Raw genomic sequence first — 17878 nt, 5'->3', positions numbered from 1 at the left:
AGCCAGCCGGTGTGTCACTGAGAGACGACTTGGATGAGAGACTGAACCTGCTCAAATTGAACTGAAACAAATATGGGAATCCAATAGATTTCCCCATCTTGTGTATATTGCACATTGTATTGCCGCCGCCGCATCTGCTGTATGTCTCGCAGCGTACATGTTCTACATCGTTGATCTCATCTTGTATCTAATCATGTCTGGGTCGTGCTCAATCCGGTCATTCATGTATCGTTATCCACAGATTGGGAGAGAGTAGAGTGGAAGCAAACATGCCAAAGACCTCTCCATCCCAAAGGCCTCAGCATTGCACGCCAAACTTCCTCAGCGTCTCCCTTCCCGTCGTAATCTTCATACCGATTCTGTAATGCGCATGTTCGTTAGCAAAACCCCCAACATGTTACACACAAGAGTAAAACCAAGTACGCACCTTGCATCCAAATCAAAGCCATCCCACTTCGTAACTTCATCAAGCCAGTCCCGACACTCATCGAGCATGTGAGGTCGATTTTCAGGGTGCCCGTCTACATCAGCTTCGCGCCAGACATTCGCGCCCATTTCGTAGCGTGCGCAGGGTGCGGTCCAGTTGTCTTTCAGGGGACCCTTGAATAGGCTCCTGTCGACAGGCAGTATGTCCTTTTTCAAAAGGTCCTTGGCTTCGGTGGTCCGGTCCATGTTCCTAAGCGTAGCGGCGCGGAGGAGGACAAGGATCGACCGTTCATCCAAACCTTCCTTCTCCCAATGCGGGTTTGCGGCTGACTCACTCCATGCGAGATTCTGGAGTGAAACTTGGAGATGATCATCGCGCATTCGCTTATACCCATTCCAGAAATAAATCATTTCTTCGATTGGAGAGACGCCTACTGCGTCGACAAGGTCGCAATCCCATTCTTTAGCCCGTGCTTCCCACTTCTGGATCTTACGAATGACGAAGACATCAAAGGGAAGTTGGCGGGCCATGAACTTCTTCTTACCCGTGTTTTGAATCACCTTCGTCTTGAAAATGTCTTCTGCTTTGGCTGCATACTTCTCAGCCTCGGAAGGGTTTGACTTCATGTTTCGCCGGTAAAGTTCGACGTAAGATGCTCCACATATATAATGGTACAGTCCGTGGCTCCAGTTGTTGAGCGTGATACACTTTTCGAACGCCGAGGCCGTCTTCTCATAGTCGTGCATGTACATTTCGTTCAGGCTGCGTTCGAACCAGCTGAGAGCTTCAAGTTGCTTGAGTGGTGATTCGCCCGCGTCTTCTATGAATTTGACGGCTTTTTCTAGCTCCTTCTCTGAACCCAACATCCGCGCTTCTTCAAGTAGCCAAAGATGGCTCTTTGGGTATTTTTTGCGCATGGCGACCAATAACGCTGTACATTTTTCCTTGGGGTATGATCCTTCACCTGTAGTCGGGAGGATGTCGCAGAAGTTAGTAAATCCGTTCAAATATCCCATGAGCACGACGCCGGCCATTGCTCCATGGATATCATGAAACTTGGTAGCCTGCCACAGCATCCGCATACCGCGTTCCCTATCGCCTTTGAAGCCGACAATCTTCAATAGCGTAGCAAATGAAGGCGGTATAAATGAAAGGAGTAAGAGGAGCATACCAAAACAGAAGTTTGACGCCGAAAGTATGAAGAGATCAACTGGGTGGTCACTAAATGTTGAGATATCTGCTTCGGGGTCGTCTCGACCAGTCAAGGTAAGTTGCTCGAAGTCTTCAATGGCGTCTGGTATCGAGTCCGATGGGTTGTTTTTCGCTGAAGGTAGATCTGGCGCTGAGCTAGAATTGATGTTGAGCGTCCTCTGTGCATTGTCCAGATCGACGTAGGCGCCTTCCCCGACCGCTACGTTCAGATGGCCCTTATATTCTACGGGTATTTCATCACCTTTATGAACCTCTTCAGCATCCACAAAGTCGAAGCCATCATCGCTATCGGTGTCGTTGGTAACATTCTTTGAGCCCACAACCGCGTTTTTCGGTGTAGGCTTCTCGTCTCCATAACTCTGTTGCAGGTTCGCGGTCGATCCAGCAGCACATACTCCAGCCGCAACAGGCTGCCCCGAGCTCTTGAGCGTGCTACCTCCCGTGCTCGAGCGCATTGATCCCGGCTTCGACGAACTCGCGGAGCCGCTGGATTGCAAACTACTCATGCTCCTCTCTTTCAAAAACTTCTTCTCGTTTTCCATGACGTTTTCCAACGTAAGATATGCCTTCCTCAGCTTATAAAAACTCTTGATGGCCTCTGTTAGAGACTCGTTGAGCACGCCCACTACTGCGCTCATCAACTGCGATTCTGCCTGGCATACTGCGTACTCGGTCCCAGGAGGATATATCGGCGATTGGTATGCGTTCGGGTCCTTGTGCGCCCGTCTTTGCTGTTCGTATGCGGAGTTCTCAGCTTGTGACAGGGCGTTCGCAGCTACAACTACAGTCAACTCCCCCTCCCTGTATACTGCCAAAAGGTACGGAGTCAAACCTTCGCGCATGACCTCTTGCTCAAAGCCCAGTGTTGCCCTTATGAAAGTACACACTCCAACTCCTAACTGCGAGTCATAAGTTTGGGCACTCAGTAAGCCGTGCTCGGCCACTCGCGGAGAATATGCACCTGGTGGAAAGGCGAATTGCCTTTGCTCAGAAGCTCTTCGGCTGTTTCGACATCATCATCCATGATATGGGTGACAGCTATACTCGCGTGCTATTAGTCCTATTCGGGATGTATTTGGTGAGGGATCCCATACCACTCATGGCATCCTGTACTAAGGATTATCAGTTGCTGCTGGTCATTCGCGTGGGAGGTGCTCACTATGGGCAAGCTCATCGAGAGCGTTTAAACTTTTCGTATGTATAGGCGTGTGGCCTTTGAGCCACCCCCCAACTTTTAGCATCTTGAAGCTGACAAGCACTCCACGCGGAGCTCTGGAGGTGGGTAATCTAACGCGAGAGAGACCAAACTCAAACACTCATGCAAAAGGTGGAGTAAAGGCTCATGTTACCGTGCGCGTATGCCTAATAACCAACGCAGCGCAAGGATCCGCTTCCTACTGCTTATAGCTTCGTGCGGTCGCTCGGAGCTAAGCAACGTACGTCATCCACAAAGGTCCATTCTTCGGGGCTTACTGGCCGTACTCTCCGAGTGGAAGCCTCAATTAGATCTTGAAACGAGCAGGAACTTCTTTACGCATGAAGAGGTTCCCGCAAGACGTCGGGTAGTACCAAGTGCAATCTCTTGGGGGGCTAAGATTGCTTTGATCTGCGACATCAACAAGTTCTTATCCCCGCGGGGGAGGCTGCACCCACGTGACTTATACGCTAAGCCTGCCATCGCCGCTTCCGCTGCATCACACCTCACGAAACTCACCTACGCCCGAAACACAGTAATCACTAGCCAACGCCTATTTCCAAACTCCGTCCAGCTGCTACAGTCACCTCCTACACATAATCGAATCAGCAAACATGTCCGGCGCAGCACAAGGAGGGAACGCAACCACGAAAGCCGTAGTTAGCGACTCCAAGAATGGCGAGCAACCGCTGGCGCAAGACAAGAAGCCCGCCGCACAACTGGAAGAAGATGATGAGTTTGAGGATTTCCCTGTAGAAGGTAAAACTCTCTTCAAGCATACCAGCTTACCTACCTCGCTCCACGCACCTACACGTACAGATACCAGCCCTTCCAATGCTGCACCCACGCCCCGCATACAAATACAACTTGTCCAACCTCAAATATGACATGTGTCCAGAGAGGTGTGAATCGCTGAAGAGCGCAAGCTGACAATCTACCAGACTGGACAGAAGAAGAGACACAGATTCCCGGTGGCAATGCCCATCTCTGGGAAGAGAGCTGGGATGACGATGACACGAACGAAGATTTTGCAGTACAGCTGAGGTGAGGAGGACATACAAAAATGGATTCGAAGCAAAACTGACAACATGTAGGGAGGAATTGAAGAAGTTGGGGAAATGAACGGACGCCTCACGGGCACGATTCCAAGCGCAAGGCGGCCACCACGACACGAGATTATGAGCACCAAGGAAGGATAGCATGGCGCTCAAGCAGCATCAGCACCAGTGGTATACTTGTGGGAGCATGAATAGGCTCATGGAGCACACCGTCATAGGAAGGACGGCTGAATGCATTCCACTGTATTGAATGAGAAGAGCTAGAGCTACATAATCATAACTTCGCAGATATGCCTTCCACGCTGTTTTGAGCCTGTATCCTTTCGATCGCAAATGATTTACTTACTTGATAGCGCACTCACACCAGGCAGATCCTTGCCCTCAAGCAGCTCAAGCGACGCACCACCACCAGTCGAGACATGGCTCAACTTGTCCTCGACACCGTACTTCGCAGCAACGGTTGCAGTGTCGCCTCCACCGATGATGACAATCTTGCCACTCTGTGCTGCTTCGACGGCCGCATCGAGGGTTTCCTTGGTACCCTTTGCGAACTTTTCGAACTCGAACACACCCGCAGGTCCATTCCAGAGGATGGTTTGAGCTTCGGAGATGGCGTCTTTGTAGAGTTTGATACTCTTGTCGCCGCAGTCGAGACCCATCCAGCCATCCGGAATGCCCTCCTCATCCGTCGCATACCCTGTCTTTGCATCTTTGTCGAACTTATCCGCCGTGATGTAGTCCACAGGTAGCACAATCTTGACATTGTTCTTCTTGGCCTTCTCAACCAAGTCCTTGACTGTCTTGCTGCCCGCCTCGTCGAACAAGCTGTCACCAATCTTCACGCCCTCGAGCGTCTTCTTGAAGGTGAAGGACATGCCACCGCAGATGATAAGACTGTCGACCTTGCCGAGGAGGTTGTCAATCAGTTGAATCTTGTCGGAGACCTTGGCTCCACCGAGGATAGCCAAGAATGGCCTCTTGGGCTCCTCGAGCGCCTTTGCGAAGTAGTCGAGCTCCTTCTTCACAAGGAAACCGGAGGCTTTTTGGGGGAGGTCAACACCAACCATAGAGCTGTGCGCGCGGTGGGCAGTGCCGAAGGCGTCGTCTGCAATTGATTAGCCCTATAAACCCCAGCCTTTTGTAGATACTCACTGATGTACACATCTCCCAGCGCAGTAAGACCCTTCCTAAACTCCTCAACCTGCGCCTTATCCACTTTCTGCTTCTTGCCCTGGTCATCCTTATAGCTGCCCTCTTCCTCAGCATGGAAGCGCAAGTTCTCCAATAGGATGATTTGTCCGCCAGTAGCGCTATTTACAGTGTCCTCGACCTGTTTGCCGACACTGTCGTTTGTGAAAGTCACGCTCTTGCCGAGCAGCTTTTCGAGCTCGGCAACAACCGGCTTGAGACTGTACTTCGGGTTTGGCTTTCCGTCCGGACGGCCGAGGTGGCTCATGAGGATAACGGCTTTGGCGCCATTGTCGATGGCATACTTGATTGTCGGGAGAGCACCGACGATGCGCTGGTTGTTCGTGATCTTCTTGTCGCTGTCGAGAGGGACGTTGAAGTCAACCTGGGTGCTGCGTTCAGAACATATTCTATTTGTGATGACTAGCAATCGAGGATCATTAACTCACTCGGATGAGGACACGCTTGCCCTTGAGGTCGACATCGGCAATCGAGAGCTTGTTGGAGAGAGACATTATGCAGGTATTCTGGTGGTGCGATAGACGCCGTCAATTAAAAGCTCTTTGAAGCTTCGCAATGTTGCGAACTGGGAAATATATACAAGGAAGAGCAGAGAGAGGGCCACTTACTTCGAGGATGTGTGAGGGTAAAGCGTGGGAGACGTGAAGTGCTGGTTGTTGAGCTTTAAAGCGTCATAGGCTTTGGTTTGGTTTGGTGGGGTGAGCTTTGGGTGGTGGGGCAGAGTTCAAACAGAGCTCCCATCTCACCTTATCAAATCACAGAAACGCAAGCGGATCCTGACGTGACCGGACGGTAAAGAAATTGCTAAAAATTCACGCCAGATACCGACCGCTCCGGCCCTGTTTCGTTAAGCGCGGCCAAAGCACACTCCCGCGGCCGAGGGGAGTAGGTACACCGGCTAAGACGCAGGGTTGGAGGTCTTCGATATCTTTTCCAATTTCTGGTCACGAAATGCAAACTACTTGAAGAGGTTTTAGCATCACAAATCAGTGATGAGAATTTGGATGGCACCACAGGTAGGCCCATAGAATGGCTTGATAATTTTCTGATAATCTCATAAGCATAGCATGCGATCGAAACAAACGAGAGATACCGGCAAAGACGAGAACGACCTCCAAACCATGTTGACTAACCCAATGCCGTGACGATGCCCGAACGCCAACTTCCAGAGCCAACTATGCTAAAGCGCTGCACAAGAAGACCAAAAGCAAGACATGGGATATGTAAGGGATACCGTTCTACGAGGTGAATCTAGGCTTCTTCGGCGGAGTTCGTGAGGGAGAGGTATGCTGTCCAGGCAATACCAACGGTCGAGACAAAGGGCTGGCAAAACTGTCAGTACTTAAGAACCTAAAATGAGCCGCTCAGGAACCTACAATCTGGTACTGAATAGGCATAACCCGGAAGTTGATAATCTGCACCATCGGCCAGACCATGAAATTGGCCTTCAGCGCAGGAACATAAACATCCTGGAATTTCCTCTGCACGGCCCTCTTCCCGCCTCCCTCCGCAACTGTCATGAACGTGAAGAAGGCGGCCAGACCCGCTGGCGCAAACAGGAACTGATCGAACGCTACCCTCTTCAGCGCCGGCAACCATGTCGCTGTCTTTGTAACCGGGAAGGTGGACGACAGGAATCGGAACCATCGATGTTGGAGAGGTGACATAAGGAAACCGTAGGACATGAAGCGTGTTGTGCGCTCGAAGTCAAAGGGTGGAGGTAGTTTCTTGGAGTCGGGAATGAGATCGTGGTCGGAGAAGGGGTTGCGCCTATCGAGGTCATGAATTTCAATGGCAAGGAAGTCGTCCTTGTCCGGGCCGCCCTTTTTGCGGACGGCGCGTTCGCGAACAGCGGTCAGTGTTTGGGCTACGGTATCTGCGATGCCACCCAGCACCTGGAAGTTGTGTCAGCTTGAATCCCCAACGCCGTACGTATATACATGAACGATTATAGTGTGGGAAAAAGATTGTGGTATGGATCGCGAGATAGCATCGATGTAGATGAAGCCCGGTGGCACGAATGGAGTACATACAGCGTTGGTGATCATTGTGGTAAGGACTACATATTGTTAGTCAAGGTGCAAATATCCCACGACGCCCGAGTCTTCTCACCTGGTCGTTGCGAATAGTAGCTATTGTACTTTCGCGCCAGGAGCGATACGGCAGCCATTTGTAGGAGGAATACGGCGGCGTGGAGTAGAGGCTGTTTAGGCGTTAATAGGTATTCGGGCGATGATGAGGTAGGTTGCCCACAATCTTTCCGTAAATCCAGCGACTGTTGAGTTGGTATAGTACTCGTCGGCGAGAGCTGTCCATGATGGTCGTGCGTGCAAAGTAGCGCAGTTGAAAATCGAAGATCGCAATGACGTTCACAAAACGTTAGCTAGGAGGTGGAGCGCGACCCGTGCGCCCTTTACCCACACTTTCTATTGCGGCTCTCAGCGCGATGCAGTGTAAGAGATAAGTAATGGTATTGCGATAAGAAACAAGGTCGTCACAAAGCACATGTAAGTCTGTCAAGCGCGTGCTGGGGACAGTAGCGGGAGGGGTCTCGGGACTGAATGAAGGGGAGGCGTAGTAACAACGGGCCGAAAGCCACCGCTCGACTAAGCACGCATGCATGACCTCGGGACCAGTTTCAGACTAAGCGAAGAAGACATTCGGGTTGAGTTGCGATTCCGGTTAAGCATACAGGATATGCACGTCGCCTATTCTTGCTTGGGCATTGGATTGTAGTCTCGCCTTGTCCGCAGTAGTCTACGCGAGAGACCATAACCCGTCCTACAATACCTCTACCTCCCATCTAGTTCCTAAACAGTTGCTAATCAGCTTCACGTCTTCGTAGAGCGGCAATCAACCATGTATTATCTGAGCCAGAAGGCTCTCGACTGGAGCACCAAAGCCGATTGCATCACCCGTATGATAGCTCCAAGGCTTGTCAATGATGGACAACTCTATATGTGTGTTATATGCTCTGACTATTATCCTCTTTCTCTACTGCTACAATACTTGGTAGGTCGCGGATGTCTGCAGTCTCATTCGTTGCTAGATCGATGACGCGAATCGACTCTACAGACAACGCGCCGGTAGAGAGGGCAAGGAACTTCAGATCAGCAGTATAGCATGAGCCAGGTGATAGTTGCCTACATAGTCAGCATTCATACTTCCAAGGAGCTGTTTTACTCAGTGTCACTCACCCTAGCCGAATGTCGGTGGTCAGGCAAATCAGTTCTGCTGTTTCCGTTCTAGCACTCTTTTGTTTTGCATAAATAATGTTCTCGTCTATCACGGCAGCTGCGAGAAGATCCTTCTTTTCCGTTGCGTGGCCACTTGTGGAGGATATCGAAGGGTGTGACTGGTGGCTTTCATAATCTCTCTTTCTCTTCGAGATCACTATTACCGCTAGTTTGCGTATCTTGTCCGAACGATTGACCATGAAAACGTCCCATGTAAAAATCTCCCCGACTCGTACTCTGGGAGGTCCTGATACTGTAAGGGTAACGTTGATATCGTTATGCGATGTGTTGTTATCTTGCTGACTTTGTGTATCATGTACTGGAAGTGAATCGGGGTTCGGCGCTTTTGAATTCGGCGCCGTGGAGCCGCTCAGTGTCTGGGGGGCTCTGATTAGGCTAGATATCTGTTCGTTTGTGAAGTCGACAGGAGTCTTCCATTCAATCGCGATGTTTGGCCTGCAGTCTGTGGATATCAAAACTTGTGCCTCGATGTTCAAGATCAGAAAGCACTCTTTATTCCCGAGTGCCGGTTTCCCGTCGGAGGTTAGATCAGGAGTGATCTTATATAGGTATGTCAAGTGGTCGCCTGGGCCATGGAGTGCTGTCGTGTTTTCTCGATCTGACAAGGGTTTGACCTGGCCGCCGTGCAATGTTAGGGCTACTTTGCTGATTTTGACATGGTATGCAGCAAACTGTGCAACTTCCAGATCCAACGAAGCCATCAAAGACAAATCGCTCAGCGATGTTTGCACTCGTGAATACCTCATCCTCCATATTAAAGGTGGCAGTACTCGGAAGAGAAGTCGTTGTCCATTGCGAATCGGACGAACCATCTCTCTCGCGAAAGGAGCGCTTGGGGTAACCTTGTTGATTCGCATTGCCGACAATCGAGGATGTATGCCGGCTAGGGCAGGATCGTTCTCAAATGCCTGAAGCAGGTTGAGTGCTGTAGGCACTCCGCTTGGTAAATACTCGTCTTCCAAGACATTCTTCTTAGGTCTCTCAGCGGGCTTGAAGGTAGCCGTAGGCTGGAAATAGACTGCAGGTCTATGAAATCGTCCCTGCGGTCGAGCTACTTGATGTCAGATAAGATCATACAACAACTCGTTTTACTCACATATGAACACCTCAACCTTCCAAATAACGTAAGTACAAGTATCGTCTCCCTCTCCGTGACGGATAACGGTGGGCTCATCGTCGTCTTTGATAACGCCTGAGTAAATGATCTCTTTAGGAGCAGTTTTGGGCTCATTTTCAAGTGGCGGTGCGGTACTGAATGCAAAAGCCTCCACGATGACCACTAGCCTGGCAAGATATGATTTCAGAATGTCATCCTCGAGCAATGGAGTCCGGAACACGACGTATACCGATAGTAGTTCATCTAGAAGCCTATGTATGAGTAAGATATTTGCTAAAGGTGCGTGGCCTGTGTGGTACGTACCGAGAAGTAGGACTTGTCTTTGTGACACGAATGGTAACACCGAGCCATTATCGTCTTCTATAACTCCGTCCCAGGAGCTTAACTCGTCCTCGATGTCGATGTCGGAGCTTGCAGGTACCACGGCCTCAAGCACGGAGCTTTCTACAAACTCGGCGCTTCCGCGAGGTAGCGTTTCTGCAGGGCTCTCAGTCATTCTTGCCCTCAGACTAGCCAAAGAATTGATTGATATTTGAATGACGAAAGTCAAGTGAGGCTCACGTGCAGGGAGGTGCCTGAGCTGAGCCGTAGTTCAACCGGCTGAAGGCCCGTGCTCCAAAACTTATCTGCACAGCCGTTGCGACAGATCGCGAAAGCCAACAGCCTTTTCGCTCTCAACCTCTCGACGCGATGAACGGGTATCCGCCCCCGATGGCGCCGCCTGTCTCCCCCTGGAAGGCTGTGCGAACCGACGATGGAAAAGAGTACTACTTTAATGCGGCTACCAACCTCACAACATGGGACAAGCCCGACGAATTGAAGGACGAAGTTGAAGTATGCAGCATCCTTCCTTGCTCAAAGACCTTGCTGACTCCCCACAGCGTGCAATCACTGGTACGGGATGGGCTATACACAAAGCCGACGACAAGAGATACTTCTACCACACGCAGTCGAAAGAGACGACCTGGTCCGTTCCCGACATTGTCCAGAAGAACATCGACCGAAACAGGCAGAACCAGCCGCCTCAGCGCCCACCTCCTCCAGGCCCTTCCGGCTGGGCTGCTGGGCCTTCTGCACACCCTCCTTCGTACGACAACAGGCGCCCCGAACGCGACGAGTACCGGCCAGACCGCCATGAACGTGAGCGAGACCGCGACCGCGAATCAGGATTCGGCGGCGACAGGCCGAACATCAGCTTCACAACCGGTACCGAGCTCCAGTTCTCCACCCCCCAGGAGGCCGAAGCTGCATTCATGAAGGTGCTTAGGCAAATGAAGGTACAGCCCGATTGGAGCTGGCAGCAAGCTGTGCGCGCTGGTATCCACGACCCGAATTGGCGCGCCATTGCTGAGCCGGAGAAGCGTGAAGAAGCTTTTAAAAAATACTGCGAAGACCTGCGAGCCCAAGAGAAGCACAAGGAGCAGGATCGCCAGGCTAAGCTGCGTGCCGACTTTACTGCCATGCTCCGCTCGCATCCTGAAATCAAGTATTATACGCGTTGGAGGACGGCTCTGCCAATCATTGAAGAAGAGACCATCTTCCGCTCCGCCAAGGATGAGAGTGAGCGAAGATCGCTCTTCGAAGAATACATTCTCTCGCTAAAAAAGGCACACGAGGAGAAGGAAGCGGAGAGTAGACGGTCAGCACTCGATGAGGTCCTGGGTTTGCTACAAGGCCTTGATCTGGAACCATTCACGCGCTGGCAGACCGCCGAAGAGAAGCTGGAGCACAACGATGAGTTCAACAACGAGAGATTTCAGTCCTTGACTCGAATGGATGTCCTGAACCAGTTCGAAAAGCACATCAGGCAGCTTCAGCGCGAGCACAACGATCGGGTGCAAGCTGACAGGCGTGTCAAGCATCGTTTGGAGCGTAAGAATCGAGATGCATTTATAGTACTTTTACATGAACTGAGGGACAACCGTAAACTCAGGTCCGGTACAAAGTGGAAGGACATTCACGACGACATTCAGGACGATCCTCGGTACATTGCCATGCTTGGGCAGAGTGGATCCTCGCCAGTCGACCTATTCTGGGATGCTTTGGAAGAGGAAGAGGGCAAATTCCGTACCCTGCGCCGCTATGCCCTGGATGTACTGGAGGTAAATTGACACTATCCCACCTGATGTTAACAGTTGCTAACACTACCACTAGCAACAACGCTTCGAGGTCACAACATCGACCCCCGTGGAAGAATTCCTAAGTGTCATGCGAACAGATCCTCGCACAGCTAACATTGACGAGCAGTCGATGCACAGCATCTACAATTACGTGATTACCAAAGTGAAGAAACGAGAAGAGGACGAGCGCCGAGACGAAGAGCATAACGAACGCTATGCCATGGACAGCCTACGTTCTGTCATCAAGCGACTTGATCCGCCAGTGTCGCTTTCAGACACTTGGGAAGTGGTACGTCCCCGTGTTGAAAAGGCAGACGAGTACCGCGCACTGAAATCAGATACCCTTCGCGAATCCGTCTTTGACAAGTACATACGCCGTCTAAAGGAGAAGGAGAGCGATCGACGGGACCGCAGCAGACGTGATGATCGCGACCGTGACAGGGACAGGCGCGATCGAGATCGTGAGTACCGCAACGGACATTCTGACTCTCACCGTCGTCATCGTACACGTACTCGCTCACCTGAACATGATCCGTACGCTGCAGAGCGTCGGCGAGCTCAACAGGATAGGGAGGCGCGTTACAGGAACAACGATAGCACAGGATTGTCTCCACCTCCACGCCGCGAACGGCGCGAGGACGATCGGTATGATCGCTCTCGCCGGAGCCCTGCTGGTGATCATTACGGACGGGAGCGTCGCGAGCGCGAGGCTGAGCGTGAGCGATCTTATGTTAGCAGAGCCGACCCACGTGAGGCTAGTGTCAGCTTGTTAGATTACGGGGATAGTGGCGGTCGCACTTCATCAACCAGGCGCCGCCGGGAGAGCGACGAGAGCACGAGTAAGCGCGATCGCGACGCCAAGGTACGTTCTTTGTTCACAGTTCTGAGTGTATGAGTATGATGCTGACCATATAGCGTGCTCGCCACTCTCCTCGCGCCGACCGCAAGTCGAAGACCCCCGTTCCTGAGCCACCTAAGAAGGAAGAAGAAGAAAACCGCGCCATTCGGTCCGGAAGCGAAGAGGGTGAGATTGAAGAAGACTAGAAGTTTTCTGCATTCCTGCCCTTTCGCGATGGGAAACGAGGACGCTCAGTCCGGCGAAGGATTGTGGCACCTTGATCAAAAGTAAGTGCGATGTGTCTCTTTCTTTCCATAGCTATATAGTTGCTCGGCTTCACAGGTGCCAGCATATCAGCTAAGGCTTTTGTATCTTAATATTTGAGCAGATGGTCTCCGTCTCTATTACCAATAGAATATCTATGATACTAGCATCGCTCACATTTTCATTTCTGCCAGCGTCTTCTCACTATTCTGTCTTACTCACGCTGTTAAAAATAATGGTATATATTCTTAATATACTGTTTCTACTTGACTTAGCGTAATTACAACATCAAATCATCCCTACCCCTACCCACTGTAATATTAATACATACGCGTAATCAGTTGTAGGCATGTGTCGACAGATAACCTCGCTCATTTGTCAAAGAAGGTTGCACAGTTGACATTTATTGCCTGCTACTTCCTTCAAACTGCGTGAAGTAGCCCATAAGTATAGGTGCTGCGGGAAGTCGTTACAAACTAAACAAGTAAATATGGTGTCAGCATTAAGGGACGCACTACTCAATGAGACAGAGTGATTACCGCGGCTTGCAGAGGAATAGAAACGATCTTGAGCGTCGTATATTTGACTTGGCTTCTCAAAGTCAAGTTTAACGGTAAGGCCGGGCGGGTGCATGCTTGAACGACTTGAGATTTTGAGACAAGAGTAGATCGTGGACTGGTGTGAGTGAAACTTTGTTACCTATCCACGCGCCACTTATCGGGAAAAGTATGATGTAATGATAGTAGAAGATTATATTCAAAGACGAGGAAGGAATGGTGGTTGCAGGCTCCCATGGATACATACCAGCTCGTCTGCCCCACTCTAGTGCCCCTCCTCGTCACGAACAGCGAACGCGGGGCAGGCTCGACGGCAGTCTCAACACCACCTTCAAGTACGAACACAACCACTTCCTCACAACCCCTCAACTCACCGCCAAAATGTTCAAGAAAGAGTAATTCTCCCTTCTCTCCTCTCGTAGGACATCATCATCTAATATCCTGCAGTATAACCTCGGGCGCCAAATCCAAAGTAAAATCCAGCGCCCAGCGCGCCATCCGCTCCAAAGTCCTCGAGTCCTACCCCAAGCTAGAACCTTACATCGAAGACATTCTCCCTAAGAAGGAGCAACTAGACCTTGTCAAGCTGCCGGACCGCGTCTCGCTCTACACTTTGCATGGCACGCCGCTATTCTTCCAACACATGGACGACGCCATCCTCCCACATCTAACCCTCGTACACAAATACCCCCACGCATTCAACCGCCTACGTATCGATCGCGGCGCTATCCGCTTCGTTCTCTCGGGTGCTACGCTTATGGCTCCGGGACTCACTTCGCCAGGAGGAAGAATACCAGACGCCAGCTTGTCCGCGGAAGACAAGGAAGTGTATGGTGAGCAAGACTTGGAGCCGGGAAGTGCGGTGGTAATTGAAGCCGAGGGGAAGGATACGGCTTGCATGGTGGGTGTGTTGAAGATGGGTACGAAGGAGATGAAGGAGGTAAAGAAGGGACAAGCGTGCGAGGCGGGACATTATTTGGGGGATGGGCTTTGGGCATTGAAGTTGGATTGAGGAGCGAAAGAGGTAGGAGAGCTTGAGACAAGTAGCTAAGCATACAATGGCGACATGAGCTTCCTTAGCTCAAAGTGTTGAGATCAAGATGATGGACCTAAAGATGAGTAGATCAGAGGTACCTGAGCCCATGGAGGGTTCGGGGAATTCGGAGAAGGGCTGTCTACACGAGATGAGTAGGACAGATTAGCTCGCAGACTTGGTATCAAGCATATTCATACTGGAAGTGAACATGGTATCATAGATCTAGTCGTGATACGTCGACTACTCAATCCATGCGGATGCTACCCAGTTCCGCATATGTACTACTGCCGTCTCTGTCTCTCACGTTAGCACTTTATTGTGGCGCTCCTCGACCAGCACCTCGACCAGCACCTCCTCCAGCGCCTCCACCCATGAAGTTTCTTGCCCTATCTCAATGTTAGCTGTAACCACCGCGCACCCTCTGCACAACTTACATGTCAGCCAAATTTGGATCACTCATAAGATCCTGCAAATTGGGCATCCCACCACCACCGCCGCCGCCGTCTCCTCCACCTCCTCCACCTCCACGCCCTCCAAACTGCTGTGCCATCTCTGCTATCCTCGGGTTATTCATGAGATTGCTCATCATATCCGGGTTGCTCATAAGATTCTGTGCCATCTGCCTCATCATCGGGTTCTGCATGAGACCAGCCAGGTCGGGCATACCACCTCCCCCTCCACCACCTCCACCTAGCATACCAGCCAGCGAACTCAGGTCGGGCATGCCACCACCGCCAGGCGCGCCTCGAGGTGTATCTTCATCAGGTGCACCAACATCACCGCCCTCCTCCTCATACTTCTTCTTCGCTGTCTCGTAACCTTTACGCATGACTTCTGAACCACCACCTTCGGCGTCCATGCCCGATTTGTATGCCTCCATAGCACCCTTTGCGTCGCCTAAGACATATTTTGCAAGGCCGAGGCGCGACCAGGCCTTGGAGTAGTTTGGATCGGCAGCGACTGCCATTTCGGCGTCTTCTTTCGCAAGCTCGTGCTTGCCCTGGCCTGAGTATGCGGCAGCGCGGTTGGAGAGGTATATGGGATTGAGCGGAACGACTTCGAGTGCGGCGGTGTAGTGCTTAATAGCGCTGTCGTAGTCTTTCTTCTTCATGGCCTCGTTGCCCAGACCTTTCAGACGCTCTGCTTCGGTTTTGTTTGGTCCTCCAGGTGCTGGAGCATTGGCTGCTGGTGTCTGCGGTGTGGCGGGCCGCGCTTCTGAGGCAGACGAACTTCCTTCCGTTGAGGCGGTCGTCTTTCCCTTGAGCTTTTCGTATACGTTGTAGATTGCGAGCAGATTTTGGCCGCCCAGTGCGTCCTTTTTTGCAGCCTCGTCGTCAACATCGACTTTAAACGCTTCGGTGATGCAGTTCGCGGCAACTTCGAGCTGTTCGGCATCGTCGGGAGCTACTGATCCGTCTGTCTGTGAGGTTTGGAGGAAGTCAAGGATTGCGAGCGCGAGGCGCTTCTTGGATTGGTTGGTTGCCTGGAAACTGTAAGAAACTGTATAGGTACGTGTTAGCTTGAGGCGGGGCAGCTAGCTCACCATAATGGCAATTAGAGTGGTAGTGTGAGGCGAAGTTGCAAGCTACAGTAAGAAGGGAAATAGTAAAGAGTCTGATTATCTCAAAAGAACAGGAAGACGTGTTCGATGTGAAGAAGGCAAACGTGCAACGCAAAGTGTATTTGGACTCGAAGCTTCCTTCACGTTAGGTCATTGGCGGGGCTGCCAAGCTAAGCCCGCTAGCTTCACGTGCATGGATGCAGATAGCACCAAGTAGAGTGTAATTCTCATTATGCAGAACCTTGTTGATATAGTTGCGCCGCCTAATGCATCCATGGTACATAGCTACTCTTACAGCTCCCCCCAGAATATATAACACAAGATCGAAGGTGAGATGCCAGAATACAGAATATACAGTCGATCAGTCGTCGCTGAGACCTTCCCATGCGCCCTTCTTTTTCTCTTGCGGCCACAATGAACCGATCCAAGAGCTTTCTTTTGCAGGAGATGTATTGTTTGCTCGCTCATCCACACCAGCATCTAATGCGAATCTCCTCATACGCTCAGCGATTCTTGGGTCGAGCACCATGTCGTCTAACCATACCCTCTCCTTCTTGTCGTCCTCTTCGCGCTTTCGCGCTGTTTTGTGCCAATCAGGTTCTTCATGCTCGAGTAACCGCTGTTGCTCCCATTGAGCGCTACTATGACCATTCTCGTCGCTGGTGACAGACGCTCCTGATGTTTCAAACGGTCGATATACTCCAAGTACAGCAGCAGCAGTCTCCCTGCCAATGACATCCGCCGCTTGACGCCTGTTCAGGAAGCGGTACATACGTATCGGAAAATTGAAGAAGCCGAGAAGGTGCGGGAAGGGTATGATAGCGGCGGGACCCAGCGCTTGAGGGCAGCTTCGGGACAGTGTTGAATTTTCGTATTCGGCTGTGGTGATAAAGGGTGGTGGTTGCTTCTTCTTCTTGGGCTTGTTCTCCTCCTCTTTTGGCTTCTCGGCTTCGTCTGTTTTGGGGGCTTCGGCAGCAGCGGTAGGAGATGCGTCGTCAGTCGCGACAGGAGGTGCGGTGACCTCAGTGGTAGGCTCGCGAGGCTCAAGTGTCGCTCCCGGGGCGGGCAGCTCCGTAGCAGCTGGAGCCTCAATAGCTTCTGCTGGTAGTGTAGGAGCGTCCAAAGGTCCTAGCCAGCCTTCATGTAGCCCTCTGACGTACTCTTTCCACGTGTGCCTCCCAATAACAATGTCTCCACCCGGACCATCCCACTCCTTAACACCAGCTCTCTGCCTCGTTGCCTCTAGCAACTCCTCACTTCCCTCCTCTATCGGCTCACTACTCGTCTCCCCCCTCTTCTTCCTCAACTTGCGTATTCTCTCCGCCAACCCAGCCCGCACATCTCCTTCTCTCCTCCCCTCAATCGCATCCCAATCCAGCGCCGCGGCAACCAGTATTGGCTTCACATATTCGTGAAAGTGGTCGCGTGCAGGTACCAGTCCATCTGCCGGCGGTGCAGACACAAACACGGTAAGCGTCCGGGGGAGCTGTTGCGTGTCTAGTGGTTCTTGTGCAATGTGTTCGACAACCCTAGCCCATTTCTTCTGTATGCGCTTTTTCTCGCGACGATCGTACATCACGGCGGCGGTCCAGGACCCAGTTATGGAGAGGAATATCATCCAGTTCCGCGATGGTAGCTTCATGCGGAAATTTGGTAGACCTAGGATACCATTAGATAGAGTTGCCTAAATAAAAATGTGATGCGCACCCATCATCTTCCACACAGGATTCGGAGGTTTCTGGGGTTTGCTAGGCCCGGTGGACCCGCCGCCAGCTGCAGCAGCCTTCGCATCCGGTTCAGCCATGTCGGACGCTGGGTGTGATGATGTAGGAGGTTTTGGGCCAAAGTTTTCGGAGAGCGGAATTGAATCGGAGCAGCAAGCTAGCCGACTGCTCCCAAAAAACTGGCTAGGCGAGTCTTAGCTCACCACAACAGCCATATGTCCTTTCTACCCCGAGACTTATATATTACAAAAAGGAAGACTGCTGCTGTTCTTTTTCCTGTAAGGAAGAGCAAAAAAGTGCAAA

At 51.5% G+C, this 17878-nt stretch overlaps 9 protein-coding genes across 9 annotated transcripts; 3 read left to right on the top strand and 6 right to left on the bottom strand.

The window, feature by feature from the left end:
- Positions 1–298: 298 nt before the first annotated feature.
- On the bottom strand, positions 299–2880 carry K460DRAFT_380864 (uncharacterized protein; the record flags this gene model as incomplete). Its single annotated transcript, XM_040935303.1, has 6 exons — positions 299–359; positions 428–2414; positions 2472–2538; positions 2601–2677; positions 2734–2751; positions 2799–2880. The coding sequence occupies 6 exons, from the start codon at positions 2878–2880 to the stop codon at positions 299–301; spliced, it is 2292 nt and encodes a 763-aa protein (XP_040783710.1).
- A 568-nt stretch (positions 2881–3448) lies between these two features.
- K460DRAFT_410535 (uncharacterized protein) lies at positions 3449–3956 on the top strand (the record flags this gene model as incomplete). The annotated part of the gene is made up of 3 exons (XM_040937386.1): positions 3449–3593; positions 3776–3878; positions 3929–3956. The coding sequence occupies 3 exons, from the start codon at positions 3449–3451 to the stop codon at positions 3954–3956; spliced, it is 276 nt and encodes a 91-aa protein (XP_040783709.1).
- A 274-nt stretch (positions 3957–4230) lies between these two features.
- K460DRAFT_347855 (phosphoglycerate kinase) lies at positions 4231–5738 on the bottom strand (the record flags this gene model as incomplete). Its single annotated transcript, XM_040931364.1, has 4 exons — positions 5710–5738; positions 5530–5607; positions 5045–5465; positions 4231–4997 (listed from the first exon to the last, which is right to left on the bottom strand). The coding sequence occupies exons 2-4, from the start codon at positions 5593–5595 to the stop codon at positions 4231–4233; spliced, it is 1254 nt and encodes a 417-aa protein (XP_040783708.1). The 5' UTR covers positions 5596–5607; positions 5710–5738.
- Positions 5739–6165: 427 nt separating this feature from the next.
- On the bottom strand, positions 6166–7644 carry K460DRAFT_371135 (uncharacterized protein). The gene is made up of 4 exons (XM_040934292.1): positions 7355–7644; positions 7214–7304; positions 7135–7160; positions 6166–6996 (listed from the first exon to the last, which is right to left on the bottom strand). The coding sequence occupies exons 1-4, from the start codon at positions 7415–7417 to the stop codon at positions 6466–6468; spliced, it is 711 nt and encodes a 236-aa protein (XP_040783707.1). The 5' UTR covers positions 7418–7644; the 3' UTR covers positions 6166–6465.
- Positions 7645–8066: 422 nt separating this feature from the next.
- Positions 8067–9971, bottom strand: K460DRAFT_295560 (uncharacterized protein; the record flags this gene model as incomplete). Its single annotated transcript, XM_040929573.1, has 4 exons — positions 8067–8244; positions 8299–9409; positions 9455–9718; positions 9779–9971. The coding sequence occupies 4 exons, from the start codon at positions 9969–9971 to the stop codon at positions 8067–8069; spliced, it is 1746 nt and encodes a 581-aa protein (XP_040783706.1).
- Positions 9972–10137: 166 nt separating this feature from the next.
- On the top strand, positions 10138–13031 carry K460DRAFT_347846 (uncharacterized protein). Its single transcript, XM_040931363.1, has 4 exons — positions 10138–10309; positions 10357–11577; positions 11630–12457; positions 12511–13031. The coding sequence occupies exons 1-4, from the start codon at positions 10166–10168 to the stop codon at positions 12637–12639; spliced, it is 2322 nt and encodes a 773-aa protein (XP_040783705.1). The 5' UTR covers positions 10138–10165; the 3' UTR covers positions 12640–13031.
- A 604-nt stretch (positions 13032–13635) lies between these two features.
- On the top strand, positions 13636–14266 carry K460DRAFT_380860 (uncharacterized protein; the record flags this gene model as incomplete). The annotated part of the gene is made up of 2 exons (XM_040935302.1): positions 13636–13649; positions 13702–14266. The coding sequence occupies 2 exons, from the start codon at positions 13636–13638 to the stop codon at positions 14264–14266; spliced, it is 579 nt and encodes a 192-aa protein (XP_040783704.1).
- Positions 14267–14434: 168 nt separating this feature from the next.
- Positions 14435–15565, bottom strand: K460DRAFT_199154 (TPR-like protein). The gene is made up of 2 exons (XM_040927176.1): positions 14725–15565; positions 14435–14670 (listed from the first exon to the last, which is right to left on the bottom strand). Exons 1-2 carry the CDS (start codon positions 15399–15401, stop codon positions 14604–14606), a joined length of 744 nt encoding a protein of 247 aa, XP_040783703.1. The 5' UTR covers positions 15402–15565; the 3' UTR covers positions 14435–14603.
- A 474-nt stretch (positions 15566–16039) lies between these two features.
- On the bottom strand, positions 16040–17675 carry K460DRAFT_322039 (uncharacterized protein). The gene is made up of 2 exons (XM_040930504.1): positions 17559–17675; positions 16040–17510 (listed from the first exon to the last, which is right to left on the bottom strand). Exons 1-2 carry the CDS (start codon positions 17653–17655, stop codon positions 16213–16215), a joined length of 1395 nt encoding a protein of 464 aa, XP_040783702.1. The 5' UTR covers positions 17656–17675; the 3' UTR covers positions 16040–16212.
- Positions 17676–17878: the final 203 nt, after the last annotated feature.

Source organism: Cucurbitaria berberidis, assembly GCF_010015615.1.
Source record: "Cucurbitaria berberidis CBS 394.84 unplaced genomic scaffold K460scaffold_6, whole genome shotgun sequence".
Lineage (NCBI taxonomy): Eukaryota > Fungi > Ascomycota > Dothideomycetes > Pleosporales > Cucurbitariaceae > Cucurbitaria > Cucurbitaria berberidis.
The sequence above is the reverse complement of the archived record's forward strand: the minus strand, read 5'-3'. Positions and strand labels throughout refer to the sequence as shown.